The following is an 18,836-nucleotide window of genomic DNA, read 5'->3' on the forward strand; positions in this document are numbered from 1 at the left end:
CTGCCTCAACCTCCCAAGTAGCTGGGACTACACGCATGCACCACTGCACCCAGCTATTGGTTTTGCCATGTTGGCCAGGCTGGTCTCAGATTCCTGATCTGTCCGCCTCAGCCTCCCAAAGTGCTGGGATTACAGGTGTGAGCTATCACGCCTAGCCCACTACATTTTCTTATTACTACTTTTCCTTTTGAGCTTTTAACATTTATTATGTGTAAGGATCTATCTATATTCCTTTCCACATAAATAGTTATCTCAGCACCATTTGTGAAAGATTTCTTTCTTTCTCCCACTGATTTAAAATACCAATTTATGATGTAACAAATCCCATAGATTTGTTTCCACACTTTGTATTCTCTTTTCTTCCAATTTATTTTGTCTATTTATATGTCACTATTATCCAGTTTTAACTATTTCACCTTTACAAAAACAGTGTCTGGTTTTCTTAAGTTTACTTGATCTTTCATTCTAAGATCTTATTCTTCCAAATGAATTTTATAATCAGCTTGTCAAGCTCAGTAAAAGTCCCTGCAAAGATTTTGATTGGTGTATCTCTGATTAATTCATTTGGGGGAGAGATTACCTCTTTATATTATTGAGGCTTTGGCTGGGCATGGTGGCTCACACCTATAATCCCAGCACTTTGGGAGGCCAAGGCAGGCATATCACTTGAGGTCAGGAGTTCAAGACCAGCCTGGCCAAAATGGTGAGAAACACTGTATCTACTAAAAACACAAAAACTAGCCAGGCATGGTGTTGAGCAATGGTCAAATTGGGGCTTTTTAGTTCACACTTGTGAAATGTCTCTCTAAGTATTCAGGTATTATCTTAATTATTATATTATTATATTCACAATTTTTATAAAAGTATAGACTGTCTTCACAGTTTTGTTCTTAGATACTTTGTGTTTTTAATTGATGTTGTGGATTAAATTCTCTTTGATCACTTATTCCTGGGGAAGCCAGCTGCCATGTCCTGAGGCAGCCCTGTGGAGAAAACCTCATTGGAAAAAACTGAAGCCTGCAATGGCTACATGAGTAAACTTGGAAGCAGATCTTCTCCACCCCACCCTACCTCATGGGAAATCTTAAGTCAAGGCATACAGCTAAGCCATGCCCAGATTCCTGACCCACAGAAGCATAAGACAATAAATATTTGTTGTTTTAAGCTGCTATGTTTGGGGATGACTTGTTAAGCAAAATGAGAAAAATAATACAACAGGTGATTACAATGTGCAGCAGAGTTCAGGAACCACTGAACTAGACCAGTATGTGGTCTTAGTGAAGTCTAGTCTCTTCTTGAGCCCACAGGGAAATCTGTAGCATAAACTGTGCCATAGAGTTGTACAGCCGGAAGCAAATCTCACATCAGTCCGTCATTGGCAGATGCTGTCTGGAGGGAAAGTAGAGGGGTGCACAACCTCTCTAGTATTCCCAGGTAGGTGCTTGTCAGCAGGACAAGGGTTCTAGAAACCTGCAGATATTAGCAGCCAACAAGAAGCACTGGGAGATGTGTTCATTGACCTGGTAAATGGATTCTGGCAGGAGCACCAAAAGCATTTTTACACAGGACATACTTCACACTTTATAAAGCAAATGTAGAAGAGATGAGGTGAAATTCTGGATAAGATATGCCAATAGAAGGTATTCTGAGCAGGAGCCTCCCCATTCCTCATGGGTGTCATCAACCACTCCAGAAATGTTCTCATTTGCCTTTGTAACTTAGGTGGCCACACTTGTTTTTTTGGGCAGACAACTCTGTTCCTTCCTTCCTTCCTTACTTATTTACTCAAGAGGTAGGAAATGTGTGGAAGGTAGATTTGTCTGACCATTCTTACAGTGCTACTCCAAATAATCAACTATTTGGTTTCCCCAGAGGTCTCTCCTGCTCTCAGCATCTGTCATTTCAGGGCTTGGACCACTTTTAGAAGCACATGTATCTTTTGAGGCAATCTTATTTACACACATTTTGGTTTATGGTTTCCTTTTTTCAATGCTAAATTGTCTGTCTCTTATCTTTCTGGCATATACTTAGTTTCTTGTCCATTGATGATTCACCTTTTGCTTTCTAGTTAGGTTATGAATTTTTCTATGACCTTTACATCTTCACTTCAAAGGATTTAGGAATAGAGGGAGAGGCTGCAACCTGTGCTCAGCCCAACATTTTAAACCACGTCTGTATAAAATTTTAGCCAGCACTAAACAATGCATGAAAAGTTTTATCACCATTAAATTGCATTCACTCAAATTTGAAATTCTTCTAAACAATGTTTGTTATACATTTATTATAAACTACTTGTACTTATAAAACACTACTTGATTAAAAAGATGCTTTTAAATTAATTTTCATTCTTTCTTTCAGTTCTGTTCTAGGTGCTGTCTCTCTTGCTGTTGTTGTCCTTTACACGATGCTGTTGCAAGAAAATGGATATGGTGTTGAGGAAGACATTCCAACCTTACTAATGGCTGCTAGCAGTATGGATGACATTCTGGCTATCACTGGATTCAATACATGCTTGAGCATAGTCTTCTCCTCGGGTAAACAAGAAAATATGACAAGCACCAGATCATTCATGACCTTTTTTGTTAGTTCTTTAAACAGGGTTTCCGGCTTTGCTTCTTCATTTATTAACCAAGACTGTTCAATTTAACATCTTTTTAATCTCCATAGAAAGCTCATTCCAGACCAAGGAAGATATTTCAGTGGCTTAAGATACCACTACTTAACACACATGATCTCACTTTAATAATCATGTGACAATTAATTTGATAAACCATATTATTACTATTTATCTGCTTATGTTGCTTTTGAATTTTATCAGTTCTCATTAGAAAAAATTAAGCAGCAGTATTATTTGTATTACTAATATTTTAATAGGCACTTTTGAAATGTGCCTTTTTGGCCATCCTAATAAACAGATGGTTGCTCTATTATAAGACGACATAAACATACAGAGCTGGGACAGCCATATGCCTTTTTGGTAGTGTTAGGACAAGCTCCTGCACCAGTTCTGATTCCCAAGGTGATATCTGCTCTTGAATATCACTACAGAAATTGTGAAACTAAATATTTCCACATTAAGTAATGATTTAATTATCTGCAATGTTTGAGTCTTCTGTATTATTGAAGCACTAAACTATTTTTAAGTTGAAAAGTAATATATATAGTTTTATAGTTTCTCTTAAAATAAGAAAATATAAATAAATAAGAAAAAGAGGAAAAGTTAAAAATAAAATCTACAATAGTCACATCCAGAAGAAAAGAATCATTTCCTTCTGAACCTTTTGATATAAACCCACCCATATTCCCTTCCCTTCCCTTCTTCCCTTCTTCCCTTCCCTTCCCTTCCCCTCTCCTCCCCCTTCCCTTCCCTTACCCCTCTCTCTCTGTCAAATATTCTTATAAAAATCAGTGAATATTGACCAGTATGTTCTTTTATTTTTTTTTTTTTTGAGGCGGAGTCTTGCTCTGTCACCCAGGTTGGAGTGCAGTGGCACAATCTCAGCTCACTGCATGCTCTGCCTCCCGGGTTCATGCCGTTCTCCTGCCTCAACCTCCCAAGTAGTTGGGACTACAGGCGCCCGCCACCACGCCCGGCTAATTTTTTGTGTGTTTTTAGTAGATCCAGGGCTTCACCGTGTTAGCCAGGATGGTCTTGATCTCCTGACCTCGTGATCCACCTGCCTTGGCCTCCCAAAGTGCTGGGATTACAGGCGTGAGCCATCCCACCCGGCCTAATATGTTCTTATAACCTGAATTGTTTTACACTTAACTGTATATCACAAACATGTTTCTTTTCAGTAAATGTGTTTGTATATCATTTTAAATAGTTGTTTAGCTTAATGAAAGGGTATTCAATGTGCTGCATCATGATTACTCATCCTGTTCAAAATTAAAGTTAACTCCAATATTTGCTATTAAAATAATGCTTAGTTGTGCTGCTATAAAAATATTTTTTTAAATTAAAAAATTGGCCGGGCATGGTGGCTCACACCTATAATCCCAGCATTTTGGGAGGCCAAGAAGGGTGGATCACTTGAGGTCAGGAGTTCAAGACCAGCCTGGCCAACCAATATGGGGAAACCCCATCTCCACTAAAAATACAGAAAGTTAGCTGGGTGTGGTGGCACAGGCCTGTAATCCCAGCTACTCAGGAGGCTGAGGCACAAGAATCACTTGAACCCAAGGGGCAGAGGTTGCAGTGAGCCAAGATCACACCATGGCACTCCAGCCTGGGTGACAGAGGGAGACTGTCTGAAAAAAAGAAAAAAAAATTCCTCTTCCTTTTGCTGGCTACTATGCCAAACACTGAGAATAAACAGTAGGCAACAACATTAGCTTTTATTGAATACTTGCTTGGCTCTTGTTCTAAGTTCCATATATGTCACCACTCATTTACAGGTAAGGAAACTGAGAAAGATGTTAAGTAATTTACTCAATGACAGAGATCCAATAAGTAGGGGAGCCAAGATGCAAATCTGACAGTCTCACTCCACACCCACACATTTAACTCTTCTCTTCTCCACTGCCTCCCAACACAACAGAGAGACAAGATCAAATGGTGCATGTTCTCAAGGAGCTTGTATATTAAAGAAAAATTACAAATGGGATGAATATTACATTGTGAAGGTTAATATTAAGTAAGTGTCAACTTGATTGGATTGAAGGATCCAAAGTATTGTTCCCGGTTGTGTCTGTGAGGGTGTTGCCAAAGGAGATTAACATTTATTTAGTGGACTGGGAAAGGCAGATCCACCCTCAATGTGGGTGGGCACCATAAAATCAGCTGCCAGCATGGCTCGAGTAAAGCAGGCAGAAGAAGGTTAGGAGAAGCTGACTTGCTGAGCCTTCTGGCCCTCATCTTTCTCCCATGCTGGATGCTTCCTGCACTCAAATATCAGACTCCAGGTTCTTTGGCTTTTGGACTCTTGGACTTACTCCAGTTGTTTTCCAGGGGCTCTTAGGCCTTCATCCAGAGACTCAAAGCTGGCCTGTCGGTTTCCCTACTTTTGAGGTGTTGGGACTCGGACTGAGCCAATACTAGATTCCTTGCTCCTCAACTTGCAGACGGCCTGTTGTAGGACTTCACTTTGTGATGGTGTGATTCAATTCTCCTTAATAAACTCCCTTTCATTCATATATATATATATATATATATATATATATATATATATATATATATATATATATCTCCTATTAGTTCTATCCCTCTAGAGAACCATGACTAATACAGATTTTGATACTGAGGTAATGGAGTATTGCTATAAGATACCTGAGAATGTGGAAGTGACTTTGGAACTGTGTAATGTGCAGAGTTTGGAACAGTTGGGAGGACTCAGAAGAAGACCAGAAGATGTGGGAAAGTTTGGAACTGCCTAGAGACTTGTTGAATGGCTTTGACCAAACTGCTGATAGTGACTTGGACAGTGAAGTCCAGGCTGAGGAGGTCCGAGATTGAGATGAGCAACTTGTTGGGAACTGAAGTAAAGGTCACTCCTGCTATGCTTTAGCAAAGAGACTGGTGGCATTTTGCCCCTGCCCTACAGATTTATGGAACTTTGAAACTGAGAGAGATGACTGAGGACATCTGGTAGAAGAAACGTTTGTTGTTGTTGTTGTTATACCTTAAGTTCTAGGGTACATGTGCACAACGTGCAGGTTTGATACATAGGTACACAAGTGCCATGTTGGTTTGCTGCACCCATCAACTCATCATTTACATTAAGTATTTCTCCTAATGCTCTCCCTCCCCCAGCCCTCCACCCCCCAACAGGCCCCAATGTGTGATGTTCCCAGCCCTGTGTCTAAGTGACCTCATTGTTCAATTCCCATCTATGAGTGAGAACATGCGGTGTTTGGTTTTCTGTCCTTGTGATAGTTTTGCTGAGAATGATGGTTTCCAGCTTCATCTATCTCCCTGAAAAGGACATGAACTCATCCTTTTTTATGGCTGCATATATTCCATGGTGTATATGTGTCACATGTCTTAATCCAGTCCATCATTAATGGACATTTGGGTTGGTTCCAAGTCTTTGCTATTGTTAATAGTGCCACAATAAACATACATGTGCATGTGTCTTTATAGTAGCATGATTTATAATCCTTTGGATATATACCCAGTAATGGGATTGCTGGGTCAAATGGTAATTCTACTTCTAGATCCTCGAGGAATTGCCACAGTGTCTTTCACAATGGTTGAACTAGTTTACACTCCCACCAACAGTGTAAAAGCATTCCTATTTCTCCATATCCTCTCCAGCATCTGTTGTTTCCTGACTTTTTAATGATTGACATTCTAACTGGGGTGGGATGGTATCTCATTGTGGTTTTGATTTGCATTTCTTTGATGACCAGTGATGATGAGCTTTTTTTCTTGTGTCTGTTAGCTGCATAGATGTCTTCTTTCGAGAAGCATCTATTCATATGTTTGCCCACTTTTTGATGGGGTTGTTTTTTTCTTGTAAATTTGTTTGAATTCTTTCTTTGTCAAATGGGTAGATTGCAATTTATCTCCCATTCTGTATGTTGCCTGGTTCACTCTGATGGCAGTTTCTTTTGCAGTACAGAAGCTCTTTAGTTTAATTAGATCCCATTTGTCAATTTTGGCTTTTGTTGCCATTGCTTTTGGTGTTTTAGTCATGAAGTCCTTGCTCATGCCTATGGCCTGAATGGTATTGCCTAGGTTTTCTTCTAGGGTTTCTATGGTTTTAGGTCTAACATTTAAGTCTTTTATCCATCTTGAATTAATTTTTGTATAAGATGTAAGGAAGGATCCAGTTTCAGCTTTCTACATATGGCTAGCCAGTTTTCCCAGCATCATTTATTAAATAGGCAATCCTTTCCCCATTTCTTGTTTTTGTCAGGTTTGTCAAAGATCAGATGGCTGTAGATGTGTGGTCTTATTTCTGAGGCCTCTGTTCTGTTCCATTGGTCTATATATCTGTTTTGGCACCAGTACCATGCTGTTTTGGTTACTGTAGCCTTGTAGTATAGTTTGAAGTCAGGTAGTGTGATGCCTCCAGCTTTGTTCTTTTTGCTTAGGATTGTCTTGGCAATGCAGGCTCTTTTTTGGTTCCATATGAACTTTAAAGTAGTTTTTTTTTCCAATTCTGTGAAGAAAGTCATTAGTAGCTTGATGGGGATGGTATTGAATCTATAAATTACTTTGTGCAGTATGGCCTTTTTCATGATATTGATTCTTCCTCCCCATGAGCGTGGAATATTCTTCCATTTGTTTGTGTCCTCTTTTAATTCATTGAGCAGTGGTTTGTAGTTCTCCTTGAAGAGGTCCTTCACAACCCTTGTGAGTTGGCTTCCTAGGTATTTTATTCTCTTTGTAGCAATTGTGAATGGGAGTTCACTCATGATTTGGCTCTCTGTTTCTCTATTAATGGTGTATAGGAATGCTTGTGATTTTTGCACGTTGATTTTGTATCCTGAGACTTTGCTGAAGTTGCTTATCAGCTTAAGGAGATTTTGGGCTGAGATGATAAGGTTTTCTAAATATACAATCATGTCATCTGCAAACAGGGACAATTTGACTTCATCTTTTCCTAACTGAATACCATTTATTTCTTTCTCCTGCCTGATTCCACTTTTCAGAACTTCCAACACCATGTTGAATAGGAGTGGTGAGAGAGGGCATCCTTGTCTTGTGCCGGTTTTCAAAAGGAATGCTTCCAGTTTTCGCTCATTGAGTATGATATTGGCTGTGGGTTTGTCATAAATAGCTCTTATTATTTTGAGATACATCCCATCAATACCTAGTTTATTCAGAGTTTTTAGCATGAAGGAGTGTTGAATTTTGTCAAAGGCCTTTTCTGCATCTATTGAGATAATCATGTGGTTTTTGTCTTTGGTTCTGTTTATGTAATGGATTACATCTATTGATTTGCATATGTTGAACCAGCCTTGCATCCCAGGGATGAAGCCCACTTGATCGTGGTGGATAAGCTTTTTGATGTGCTGCTGGATTCGGTTTGCCAGTATTTTATTGAGGATTTTCGCATCGATGTTCATCAGGGATATTGGTCTAAAATTCTCTTTTTTGGTTGTGTCTCTGCCGGGCTTTGGTACCAGGATGATGCTGGCCTCATAAAATGAGTTAGGGAGGATTCACTATCGTTCTTTTTTTTTTTTTTTTTGGACGAAAAAAGAACTGTTTAATTTTTTTGATGTTTTCAATGTTGATATTTTTTCCAAGAATTAGAGAAATATCTCTGGATGGTTATCTAAAATTTATAATTTTTGTACAGATGGTATGTAGGAGAGTGTCATAGTTTTTCTATTATTATACTTTAAGTTCTAGGGTACATATGCACAATGTGCCGGTTTGTTATGTATGTATACATGTGTCATGTTGGTGTGCTGCACCCAATAACTCGTCATTTACATTAGATAGATCTCCTAATGCTATCACCCCCCCACTCCATGACTGGCCCCAGTGTGTGATGTTCCCCATCCTGTGTCCAAGTGTTCTCATTGTTCAATTCCCACCTATGAGTAAGAACACGTGGTGTTTAGTTTTCTGTCTTTGCGATAGTTTTCTCAGAATGATGGTTTCTAGCTTCATCCATGTCCTTACAAAGGACATGAACTCATCCTTTTTATGGCTGCATAGTATTCCTTGGTGTATATGTGCCACATTTTCTTAATCCAGTCTATCATTGATGGACATTTAGGTTGGTTCCAAGTCTTTGCTATTGTGAATAGTGCAGCAATAAACATATGTGTGCATGTGTCTTTATAGCAGCATGATTCACAATCCTTTGGGTATATGCCCAGTAATGGGATGGCTGGTTGAAATGGTATTTCTTGTTCTAGATCCTTGAGGAATTGCCACACTGTCTTCTACAATGATTGAACTGGTTTACACTCCCACCAACAGTGTAAAAGCGTTCCTATTTCTCCATATCCTCTCCAGCACCTGTTGTTTCCTGACTTTTTAATGATCGCCATTCTAATTGGTGTGAGATGGTATCTCACTGTGGTTTTGATTTGCATTTCTCTGATGGCCAGTGATGATGAACATTTTTTCATGTGTCTGTTGGCTGCATAGATGTCTTCTTTTGAGAAGTGTCTGTTCATATCCTTTGCCCAATTTTTGATGGGGTAGTTTGATTTTTTCATATAAATTTGTTTAAGTTCTTTGTAGATTCTGGATATTAGCCCTTTGTCAGATGGGTAGATTGTAAAAATTTTCTCCCATTCTGTAGGTTGTCTGTTCACTCTGATGGTAGTTTCCTTTGCTGTGCAGAAGCTCTTGAATTTAATTAGATCTCATTTGTCAATTTTGGCTTTTGTTGCCATTGCTATTGGTGTTTTAGTCATGAATTCCTTGCCCATGCCTATGTCCTGAATGGTATTGCCTAGGTATTCTTCTAGGGTTTTTATGGTTTTAGGTCTAACATTTAAGTCTTTAATCCATCTTGAATTAATTTTTATATAAGGTGTAAGGAAGGGATCCAGTTTCAGCTTTCTACATATGGCTAGCCAGTTTTCCCAGCATCATTTATTAAATAGGCAATCCTTTCCCAATTTCTTGTTTATGTCAGGTTTGTCAAAGATCAGATGGTTGTAGATGTGTGGTATTTCCGAGGGCTCTATTCTGTTCCATTGGTCTGTATCTCTGTTTTGGCACCAGTACCATGCTGTTTTGGTTACTGTAGCCTTGTAGTGTAGTTTGAAGTCAGGTAATGTGATGCCTCCAGCTTTGTTCTTTTTGCTTAGGATTGACTTGGCAATGCAGGTTCTTTTTTGATTCCATATGAACTTTAAAGTTGTTTTTTTCCAATTCTGTGAAGAAAGTTATTGGTAGCTTGATGGCGACGGCATTGAATCTATAAATTACCTTTGGCTGTATAGCCATTTTCACGATATTGATTCTTCCTATCCATGAGCATGGAATGTTCTTCCATTTGTTTGTGTCCTCTTATTTTGTTGAGCAGTGGTTTGTAGTTCTCCTTGAAGAGGCCCTTCACGTCCCCTGTAAGTTGGATTCCTAGGTATTTTATTCTCTTTGAAGCAATTGTGGATGGGAGTTCACTCATGATTTGGCTCTCTGTTTGTCTGTTATTGGTGTATAAGAATGCTTGTGATTTTGCACATTGATTTTGTATCCATTTTGTATCCTGAGACTTTGCTGAAGTTGCTTATCAGCTTAAGGAGATTTTGGGCTGAGATGATGGGGTTTTGTAAATATACAATCATGTCATCTGCAGACAGGGACAATTTGACTTCCTCTATTCCTAATTGAATACAGTTTATTTCATTCTCTTGCCTGATTGCCCTGGCCAGAACTTCCAAGACTATGTTGAATAGGAGTGTTGAGAGAGGGAATCCTTGTCTTGTGCCAGATTTCAAAGGGAATGCTTCCAGTTATTGTCCATTCAGTATGATATTGGCTGTGGGTTTGTCATAAATAGCTCTTATTATTTTGAGATACGTCCCATCAATACCTAGTTTATTGAGAGTTCTTAGCATGAAAGGCTGTTGAATTTTGTCAGAGGCCTTTTCTGCATCTATTAAGATAATCATGTGGTTTTTGTCTTTGGTTCTGTTTATATGATGGATTACGTTTATTGATTTGCATATGTTGAACCAGTCTTGCATCCTAGGGATGCCAACTTGATCATGGTGGATAAGTTTTTTGATGTGTTGCTGGATTCAGTTTGTTACTATCTTATTGAGGATATTTGCATCAATGTTCATCAGGGATATAGGTCTAAAATTCTCTTTTTTTGTTGTTGTGTCTCTGTCATGCTTTGGTATCAGGATGATGTTGGCCTCATAAAATGAATTAGGGAGGATTCTGTCTTTTCCTATTGATTGGAAAAGTTTCAGAAAGAATGGTACCAGCTCCTCTTTGTACCTCTGGTAGAACTCAGCTGTGAATCCATCTGGTCCTGGACTTTTTTTTGGTTGGTGGGCTATTAATTATTGCCTCAATTTCAGAGCCTGTTATTGGTCTATTCAGAGATTCAACTTCTTCCTGGTTTAGTCTTGAAAGGGTGTATGTGTCCAAGAATTTATCCATTTCTTCTAGATGTTCAAGTTTATTTGTGTAGAGGTGTTTATAGTATTCTCTGATGGTAGTTTTTATTTCCCTGGGCTCAGTGGTGATATCCCGTTTGTCATTTTTATTGCATCTATTTGATTCCTCTCTCTTTTCTTCTTTATTAGTCTTGCTAGCAGTCTATCAATTTTGTTGATCTTTTCAAAAAACCAGCTCCTGGATTCGTTGCTTTTTTGAAGGGTTTTTTGTGTCTCTGTCTCTTTCAGCTCTGCTCTGATCTTATTTTTTGCCTTCTGCTAGCTTTTGAATGTGTTTGCTCTTGCTTCTCTAGTTCTTTTAATTTTGATGTTAGGGGGTCAATTTTAGATCTTTCCTGCTTTCTCTTCTGGGCATTTAGTGCTATAAATTTCCCCCTACACACTGCTTTAAATGTGTCCCAGAGATTCTGGTACATTGTGTCTTTGTTCTCATTGGTTTCAAAGAACGTCTTTATTTCTGCCTTCATTTTGTTATTTACCCAGTAGTCATTCAGGAGCAAATTGTTCAGTTTCCATGCAATTGTTCAGTTTTGAGTGAGCTTCTTAATCCTAAGTTCGAATTTCATTGCACTGTGGTCTGAGAGACAGTTTGTTGTGATTTCTGTTCTTTTACATTTGGTGAGGAGTGCTTTACTTCCAATTATGTGGTCAAATTTAGAATAAGTGAGATGTGGTGCTGAGAAGAATGTATACTCTGTTGATTTGGGGTGGAGAGTTCTGTGGATGTCTATTGGGTCTGTTTGTTGCAGAGCTGAGTTCAGGTCCTGGATATCTTTGTTAACCTTCTGTCTTGTTGATCTTTCTAATATTGACTGTTGGGTGTTAAAGTCTCCCATTATTATTGTGTGGCGGTCTAAGTCTCTTTGTAGGTCTCTAAGGACTTGCTTTATGAGTCTGGGTGCTCTTGTATTGGGTGCATATATATTTAGGATAGTTAGCTCTTCTTGTTGCATTGATCCCTTTACCATTATGTAATGGCCTTCTTTGTCTCTTTTGATCTTTGTTGGTTTAAAGTCTGTTTTATCAGAGACAAGGATTGCAACCCCTGACTTTTTTTGTTTTCCATTTTCTTGGTAGATCTTCCTCCATCCCTTTATTTTGAGCCTATGTGTGAATTTGTGCATGAGATGGGTCTCCTGAATACAGCACACTGATGGGTCTTGACCCTTTATGCAATTTGCCAGTCTGTGTCCTTTAATTGGGGCATTTAGCCCATTCAGGTTTACAGTTAATATTGTTATGTGTGAATTTGATCCTGTCATTATGATATTCGCTGGTTATTTGCCCATTAATTTATGCAGTTTCTTCCTAGCATTGATGGTCTTTACAACTCGGCATGTTTTTGCACTGGCTGGTACTGGGTGTTTCTTTCCATGTTTAGTGCTTCCTTCAGGAGCTCTTGTAAGGCAGGCCTGGTGGTGACAAAATCTCTCAGCATTTGCTTGTCAGTAAAGAATTTTATTTTCTCCTTCACTTATGAAGCTTAGTTTGGCTGGATATGAAACTCTGGATTGAAAATTATTTTCTTTAAGAATGTTGAATATTGGCCCCCACTCTCTTCTGGATTGTAGGGTTTCTGCCAAGAGATCAGCTGTTAGTCTGATGGGCTTCCCTTTGTGGCTAACCTGACCTTTCTCTCTGGCTGCCCTTAACACTTTTTCCTACACTTCAACCTTGGTGAATCTGACAATTATGTGTCTTGGAATCGCTCTTCTCAAAGAGTATCTTTGTGTTGTTCTCTGTATTTCCTGAAGTTGAATGTTGGCCTGCCTTGCTAGGTTGGGGAAGTTCTCCTGGATAATATCCTGAAGAGTGTTTTCCAACTTGGTTCCATTCTCCTCATCACTTTCCGGTACACCAATCAAATATAGATTTGGTCTTTTCACATAGTCCCATATTTCTTGGAGGCTTTGTTCATTTCTTTTTACTCTTGTCTCTCTAACCTTGTCTTCTCACTTTATTTCATTTATTTGATCTTCAATCACTGATACCCTTTCTTCCACTTGATTGAATAGGCTATTGAAGCTTGTGCGTGAGTCATAAAGTTCTCTTGCCATGGTTTTCAGCTCCATTGGGTCACTTAAGGTCTTCTCTACACTGTTTATTCTTGTAAGCCATTCGTCTAATCTTTTTTCAAGGTTTTTAACTTCCTTGCAATGGGTTCCAACATCCTCCTTTAGCTCGGAGAAGTTTGTTATTACCAACCTTCTGAAGCCTACTTCTGTCAACTCGTCAAAGTCATTCTCTGTCCAGCTTTGTTCCATTGCTGACAAGGAGTGGTGATCCTTTGGAGGAGAAGAGGTGCTCTGATTTTTAGAATTTTCAGCTTTTCTGCTCTGGTTTATCCCCATCCTTTTGGTTTTATCTACCTTTGGTCTTTGATATTGTTGACCTACAGATGGGGTTTTGGTGTAGATGATCTTTTGTTAATGTTGACACTATTCCTTTCTGTTTTTTAGTTTTCCTTCTAACAGTCAGGACCCTCAGCTGCAGATCTGTTGGAGTTTGCTGGAGTTCCACTCCAGACACTGTTTGCCTGGGTATCACCAGTGGAGGCTGCAGAACTGCAAATATTGCAGAACAGCAAATATTGCTGCCTGATCCTTCCTCTGGAGGCTTCGTCCAAGAGGGGCAGCTGCCTATATGAGGTGTCTGTCAGCCTCTACTGGGAGGTGTGTCCCAGTTAGGCTACACAGGGGTCAGGGACCCACTTGAGGAGGCAGTCTGTCCATTCTCAGAACTCAAACGCCATGCTGGGAAAACCACTGCTCTCTTCAGAGCTGTCAGACAGGGCCGTTTAAGTCTGCAGAAGTTGCTGCCTTTTGTTCAGCTATCCCTGCCCACAGACGTGGAGTCTAGAGGCAATGGGCCTTGTTGAGCTGCGGTGGGCTCCAACCAGTTCAAGCTTCCCTGGCCGCTTTGTTTACCTACTTAAGCCTCAGCAATGGTGGACGCCCCTCCCCCAGCCAGGCTGCCACCTCGTAGATGGATTTCAGACTGTTTCGCTAGCAGTGAGCAAGGCTCCATGGGTGTAGAACCTACTGAGCTAGGCACAGGAGAGAATCACCTTGTCTGCTAGTTGCTAAGACCTTGGGAAAAGTGCAGTATTTGGGCAGGAGTGCCCTGTTTTTCCAGGTACTCTGTCACAGCTTCCCTTGGCTGGGAAAGGGAAATCCCCCAACCCCTTGTGCTTCCCGGGTGAGGCAACGCCCCACCCTGCTTCAGCTCACCCTCTGTGGGCCTGCACCCACTCTCCAACCAGTCCCAATGAGATGAATCAGGTACCTCAGTTGGAAGTGCAGAAATCACCCGTCTTCTGTGTTGATCATGCTGGGAGCTGCAGACCGGAACTCTTCCTATTTGGCCATCTTGGAACCCATCCAGGACATCTGGTAGAAGAAATTTGTAAGCAGCAAAGTGTTCAATTTATGACCTGAGTGCTCTTAAAAGTGTTCAGTTTTATGCATTCACAAAAATATGGTTTGGAATTAGAACTTATGTATAAAAGGGAGCAGAGCATAAAAGTTTGGAAGATTTGCAGCCTGATGATGTGATAGAAAAGAAAACCCATTTTCTGGGGAGAAATTCAAGCTTACTGCAGAAATTTGCAGAAGTAACAAGGAGCCAAATGTTAATTGACAAGACAATGGGGAAATTTTCTCCAGGGCATGTCAGAGTTCTTCACGACAGCCCCTCCTGTCACAGGGTTGGAGGCCTAGGAGGGAAAAAATGGTTTTGTGGGCCAGGCCCAGAACTTTGCTGCTCTGTGTAGTCTTGGGACTTGGTGCCCTGTGTCCCAGCCATGGCTAAAAGGAGCCAACGTACAGCTCAGGCTATTGCTTCAGAGTTCAATCCCCAAGGCTTGGCAGCTTCCACGTAGTGTTGGGTTGATATGCTAGTTGGCCATTTGTATATTTTTTGGAAAAAATGTCTATTCAAGTCTATCTTAGTCCATTCCTGCTGCTATAAAAAATACCTTAGGCTGGTAATTTATAAACAACAGAAATTTATTTCTTGCGTTCTGGAGTGTGAAAAGTCCAAGATTTAGGCTACAACAGACTCAGTGACTGGTGAGGTCACTATATTCACTATACATAGCACCTTCTCTGTGTCCTCACATGTTCAAAAGGGAAAACAAACTCCCTTAAGCCTCTTTTATAAAGGCCCTAGTCCCATTTCTGAGGGCTATGACTTCATGAACTAATCATCTCCAAAATGCCCCACCTCTTAACATTATCACATTGAATATTAGGCTCCAGCATATGAATATTGGGAGAACATTTGTACCATAGCAAAGTCAACTGACCATTTCTCATTTAGGTTGTTTTGTTATTGAGTTGTTCTGTATATATTTTAGATATTAACCCCTTATCAGGTATTTGGTTTGCTGGGAGGTTTTTGATTCCTGATTCAGTTACTAGTTATAGGTTTATTAAAATTTTTTATTTTGTGACTTAGTCTTGGTAACTTGCATGTTACTAGGAATCTGTTCATTTCTCCTAGGTTATCCAACTTGTCAGTATATAATCATTCATAGTAGACTCTTAGAATCCTTTTTATTTCTGTAAATATCTGTTGCAGTGTCTTCTCTTTTGTTCCTAAAAGAAGTTGAGTCTTCATTATTTTTTTTCTTAAATATTCTAGCTAATGATTTGTCAACTTTGTTGAACTTTGAAATGACTACTAGTTTCATTGGGTTTTTTCTATTCTCTAGCCTTTTTTTTTTTTTGAGATGGAGTTTCACTCTTATTGCCCAGGCTGTAGTGCAATGGCGTGATCTCTGCTCGCTGCAACCTCCGCCTCCCAGTTCAAGTGACTCTCCTGCCTCAGCCTCCAGAGTAGCTGGGATTACAGGCATGCACCACCATACCTGGCTAATTTTGTATTTTTTAGTAGAAACAGGTTTCTCCATGTTGCTGAGGCTGGTCTCGAACTCCCGACCTCAGGTGATCCTCCTGCCTCAGCTTCCCAAAGTGCTGGGATTAGAGTCGTGAGCCACTGCACCCGGCCTTCTGCTCTAGACTTTATTATTTCCTTCCTTTTGCTAACATTGGGTTGAGTTCTTCTTTTTCCAGTTTCTTGAGGTGTAAAGTTAAGTTGCTGATTTTAGATCTTTCTTCTTTTTTAAGGTAGGTAGTTAGATATATAAACTGTCCTCTTCATATTCATTTTGCTGCATCCCACAAGCTTTGGAATGTTGTGTTTCCATTTTTATTTGTCTCAAGACATTTTCTAATTTTCCTTGTGACTTATTCTTTGACTATGTATTAATCAGAGTTCTCCAGAGGGTCAGATCCAATAGGAAATAGATATAGATATAGATAATAGATAATAGATATAGATACATATACATGCATCTAAAAGAGAATATATTTACATATATATGAAATATAATTTATTAAGGAGAATTGGCTCACATAATTACAAAGGCAAAGTCTCACAGTAGGCCATCTATAAGCTGGAAAATGAGAGAAGCTTACAGCATGGCTCCCAAAGAAGCCAGTGACATGGCTCAGTCCAAATCTGAAAGTCTCAAAACCAGGGAAGCTGACAGTGCAGCCACTAGTCTGAGGCCCAAGGCCTGAGAGCTCCCAAAAGGCTGCTGATGCAAGTCCCAGGGTCCAAAGGCCAAAGAACCTAGAGTTTGATGTGCAAGGGCAAGAGGAGAAAAGGGCATACTGCTCTGGAAGAGAGAGAAAGTGCATGAAAAAGAAATCCAAGCAAGCTGAATGTTCCCATTCTTCTGCCTTTTTGTTCTAGTCACACTTGCAACCAATTGCATGATGCCTACCCACAGTGAGGATGGGTTTTTCTCTCTCAGTCCACTAACTCATCCATCATTCTCCTGTGGCAGCACCCTCACAGATATACCCACACACAGTGCTTCATCAGGCATCTGAACATCCCTCAATCAAATTGACAATTCATATTAACCACACAGGCCAACTGGTTGAGAGTATATTTTTGTAATTTCCACATATTTATTACTTTTCCTTTTTCCTTCTGCTATGAATTTGTAATTTCGTTTAATGTGGTCAGAAAAGATATTTGGTATGAGTTCAGTTTTCTTAAATTTTTGAAAACTTGTTTGTGGACTAGCATGCCATCTATCCTGGAAAAGTCTTGGTATGTACTTGAGAAGAAAGCATATTTTACTATTATTGGGTGAAGTGTTGTGTATATGTCAGACAGGTCCAATTGGTCTACAATGTTGTTCAAGTTCTGTGTTTTCTGGTTGATCTTCTGTCTGGTTATTGTATCCATAATTGAAAGTGGAATATTGAAGTTTTCTGTTATTATGATGTTGTTATCTATGTTACCCCTCAATTCTGTCTATGTTAGCTTCATATATTTAGATGCTGTACTGTTAGTTGCATATACATTTATAATTGCTATATCTTCTTGGTCAATTGGCCCTTTTATTATTATGTAATATCCTTGTCTCTTGTGCTATTATTTGACTTAAACTCTATTTTGTCTAAGTATGGCCATCCTTGTTCTCTTTTGGTTACCAAATGCATTGAATATCTTTTTCCATCCTTTCACTTTCAACCTTTGTGTGTGTTTAGGTCTAACATAAGTCTCTTGCATATAGTATATATTTAGATTTTTTTAATCCATTCGGCCAATTCTTTGTCTTTTGATTGGAAAATTAGCCTATTTGCATTTAAAGTAGTTACTGATAGGGAGGGGCTTACTATTGTCATTTTGTTCACTGTTTTATACATGTCTTGCAGGTATTTTTTTCCACTTTTCCTCTCTTTCTGCCTCCCTTTATGTTTCACTGATTTCTTTTTTTGGTAGGGACGTGCTTTGGTTCCTTTCTCATTTTTATTTGTGTATCTTCTGTAGGTCTTTTCTTTGTGGTTACTGTAGAATTACATGAAAACATCTTATAGTTATAATAATCTATTTTAAATTGACAACAACTTAACTTTAATCACATACAAAAACTCTACTTCTTTACACCTCCTTCTCACTTTGTTATCAATGTCACACAATACATATTTTATATTGTTTATTCACATAATTTAATACAGTAATATTATGCTTTTACCTTTTAAATTCTATGCTTCAATTAAAAGTGAATTACAGGCTGGGTGTGGTGTCTCACATCTGTAGTCCCAGCAATTTGAGAGGCCAAAATGTGAGGATCGCTTGAGCCTAGGAGTTTGAGACCAGCAAGGCGTTATCTCTGCTAAAAATTTAAAAATATTATCTGAGTGTGGTGGTGCATGTCTGTAGTCCCAGCCACTAGGGAGGCTGAGGTGGGAGGATTGCTTTAGCCTAGGACTGCAAGGCTGCAGTGAGCCATGATCAAACCACTGCACTCCAGCCTGGGCAACAGAGCAAGACTTTGTCTCAAAAAAAAAAAAAGAAAAAAAGTAAAGGAAGAAAAGTGTTTTGCTTACCACCATTAGAGTATTAAAGGATTCTATGTTCACTCATATATTTACCTTTACCAAAGAAATTTATATTTTGTATGCTTTTGTATTTCTATCCAATGCCTTTTCATTTCCACTTGGAGGACTCCCTTTAACATTTTTTGTAAGGTAGGTCTAGTGGTGATCAACTCCCTCACCTTTTACTTCTCTGGGGAACTCTTTGTTTGTCCTTCATTTTTGAAGTACAGTTTTGCTGGCTATACAGTTCTTGGTTGACAGTTTTTTTTTTCTTTCAGCCCTTTTAATATATCATCGCATTCTCTTCTGGCCTGTAGAGTTTTTGCTGAGAATTTCATTGATAACCATATGGCATCTCCCTTGTATGTGACAAGTTGCTTTGAT

The 18,836-nt window shown here is 39.3% G+C and overlaps 1 protein-coding gene across 1 annotated transcript in view; it reads left to right on the forward strand.

The window, feature by feature from the left end:
* The window catches only part of LOC129527819 (sodium/hydrogen exchanger 9B1-like), a 47,316-nt gene that overhangs the window by 14,611 nt on the left and 13,869 nt on the right, over positions 1 to 18,836 (forward strand). The window contains 1 exon segment of the mRNA XM_055366797.2: positions 2,359 to 2,531. Coding sequence (XP_055222772.1) covers positions 2,359 to 2,531 — 173 coding nt within the window.

This window comes from Gorilla gorilla, chromosome 18 (genome assembly GCF_029281585.2).
Source record: "Gorilla gorilla gorilla isolate KB3781 chromosome 18, NHGRI_mGorGor1-v2.1_pri, whole genome shotgun sequence".
Classification (NCBI taxonomy): Eukaryota; Metazoa; Chordata; class Mammalia; order Primates; family Hominidae; genus Gorilla; species Gorilla gorilla.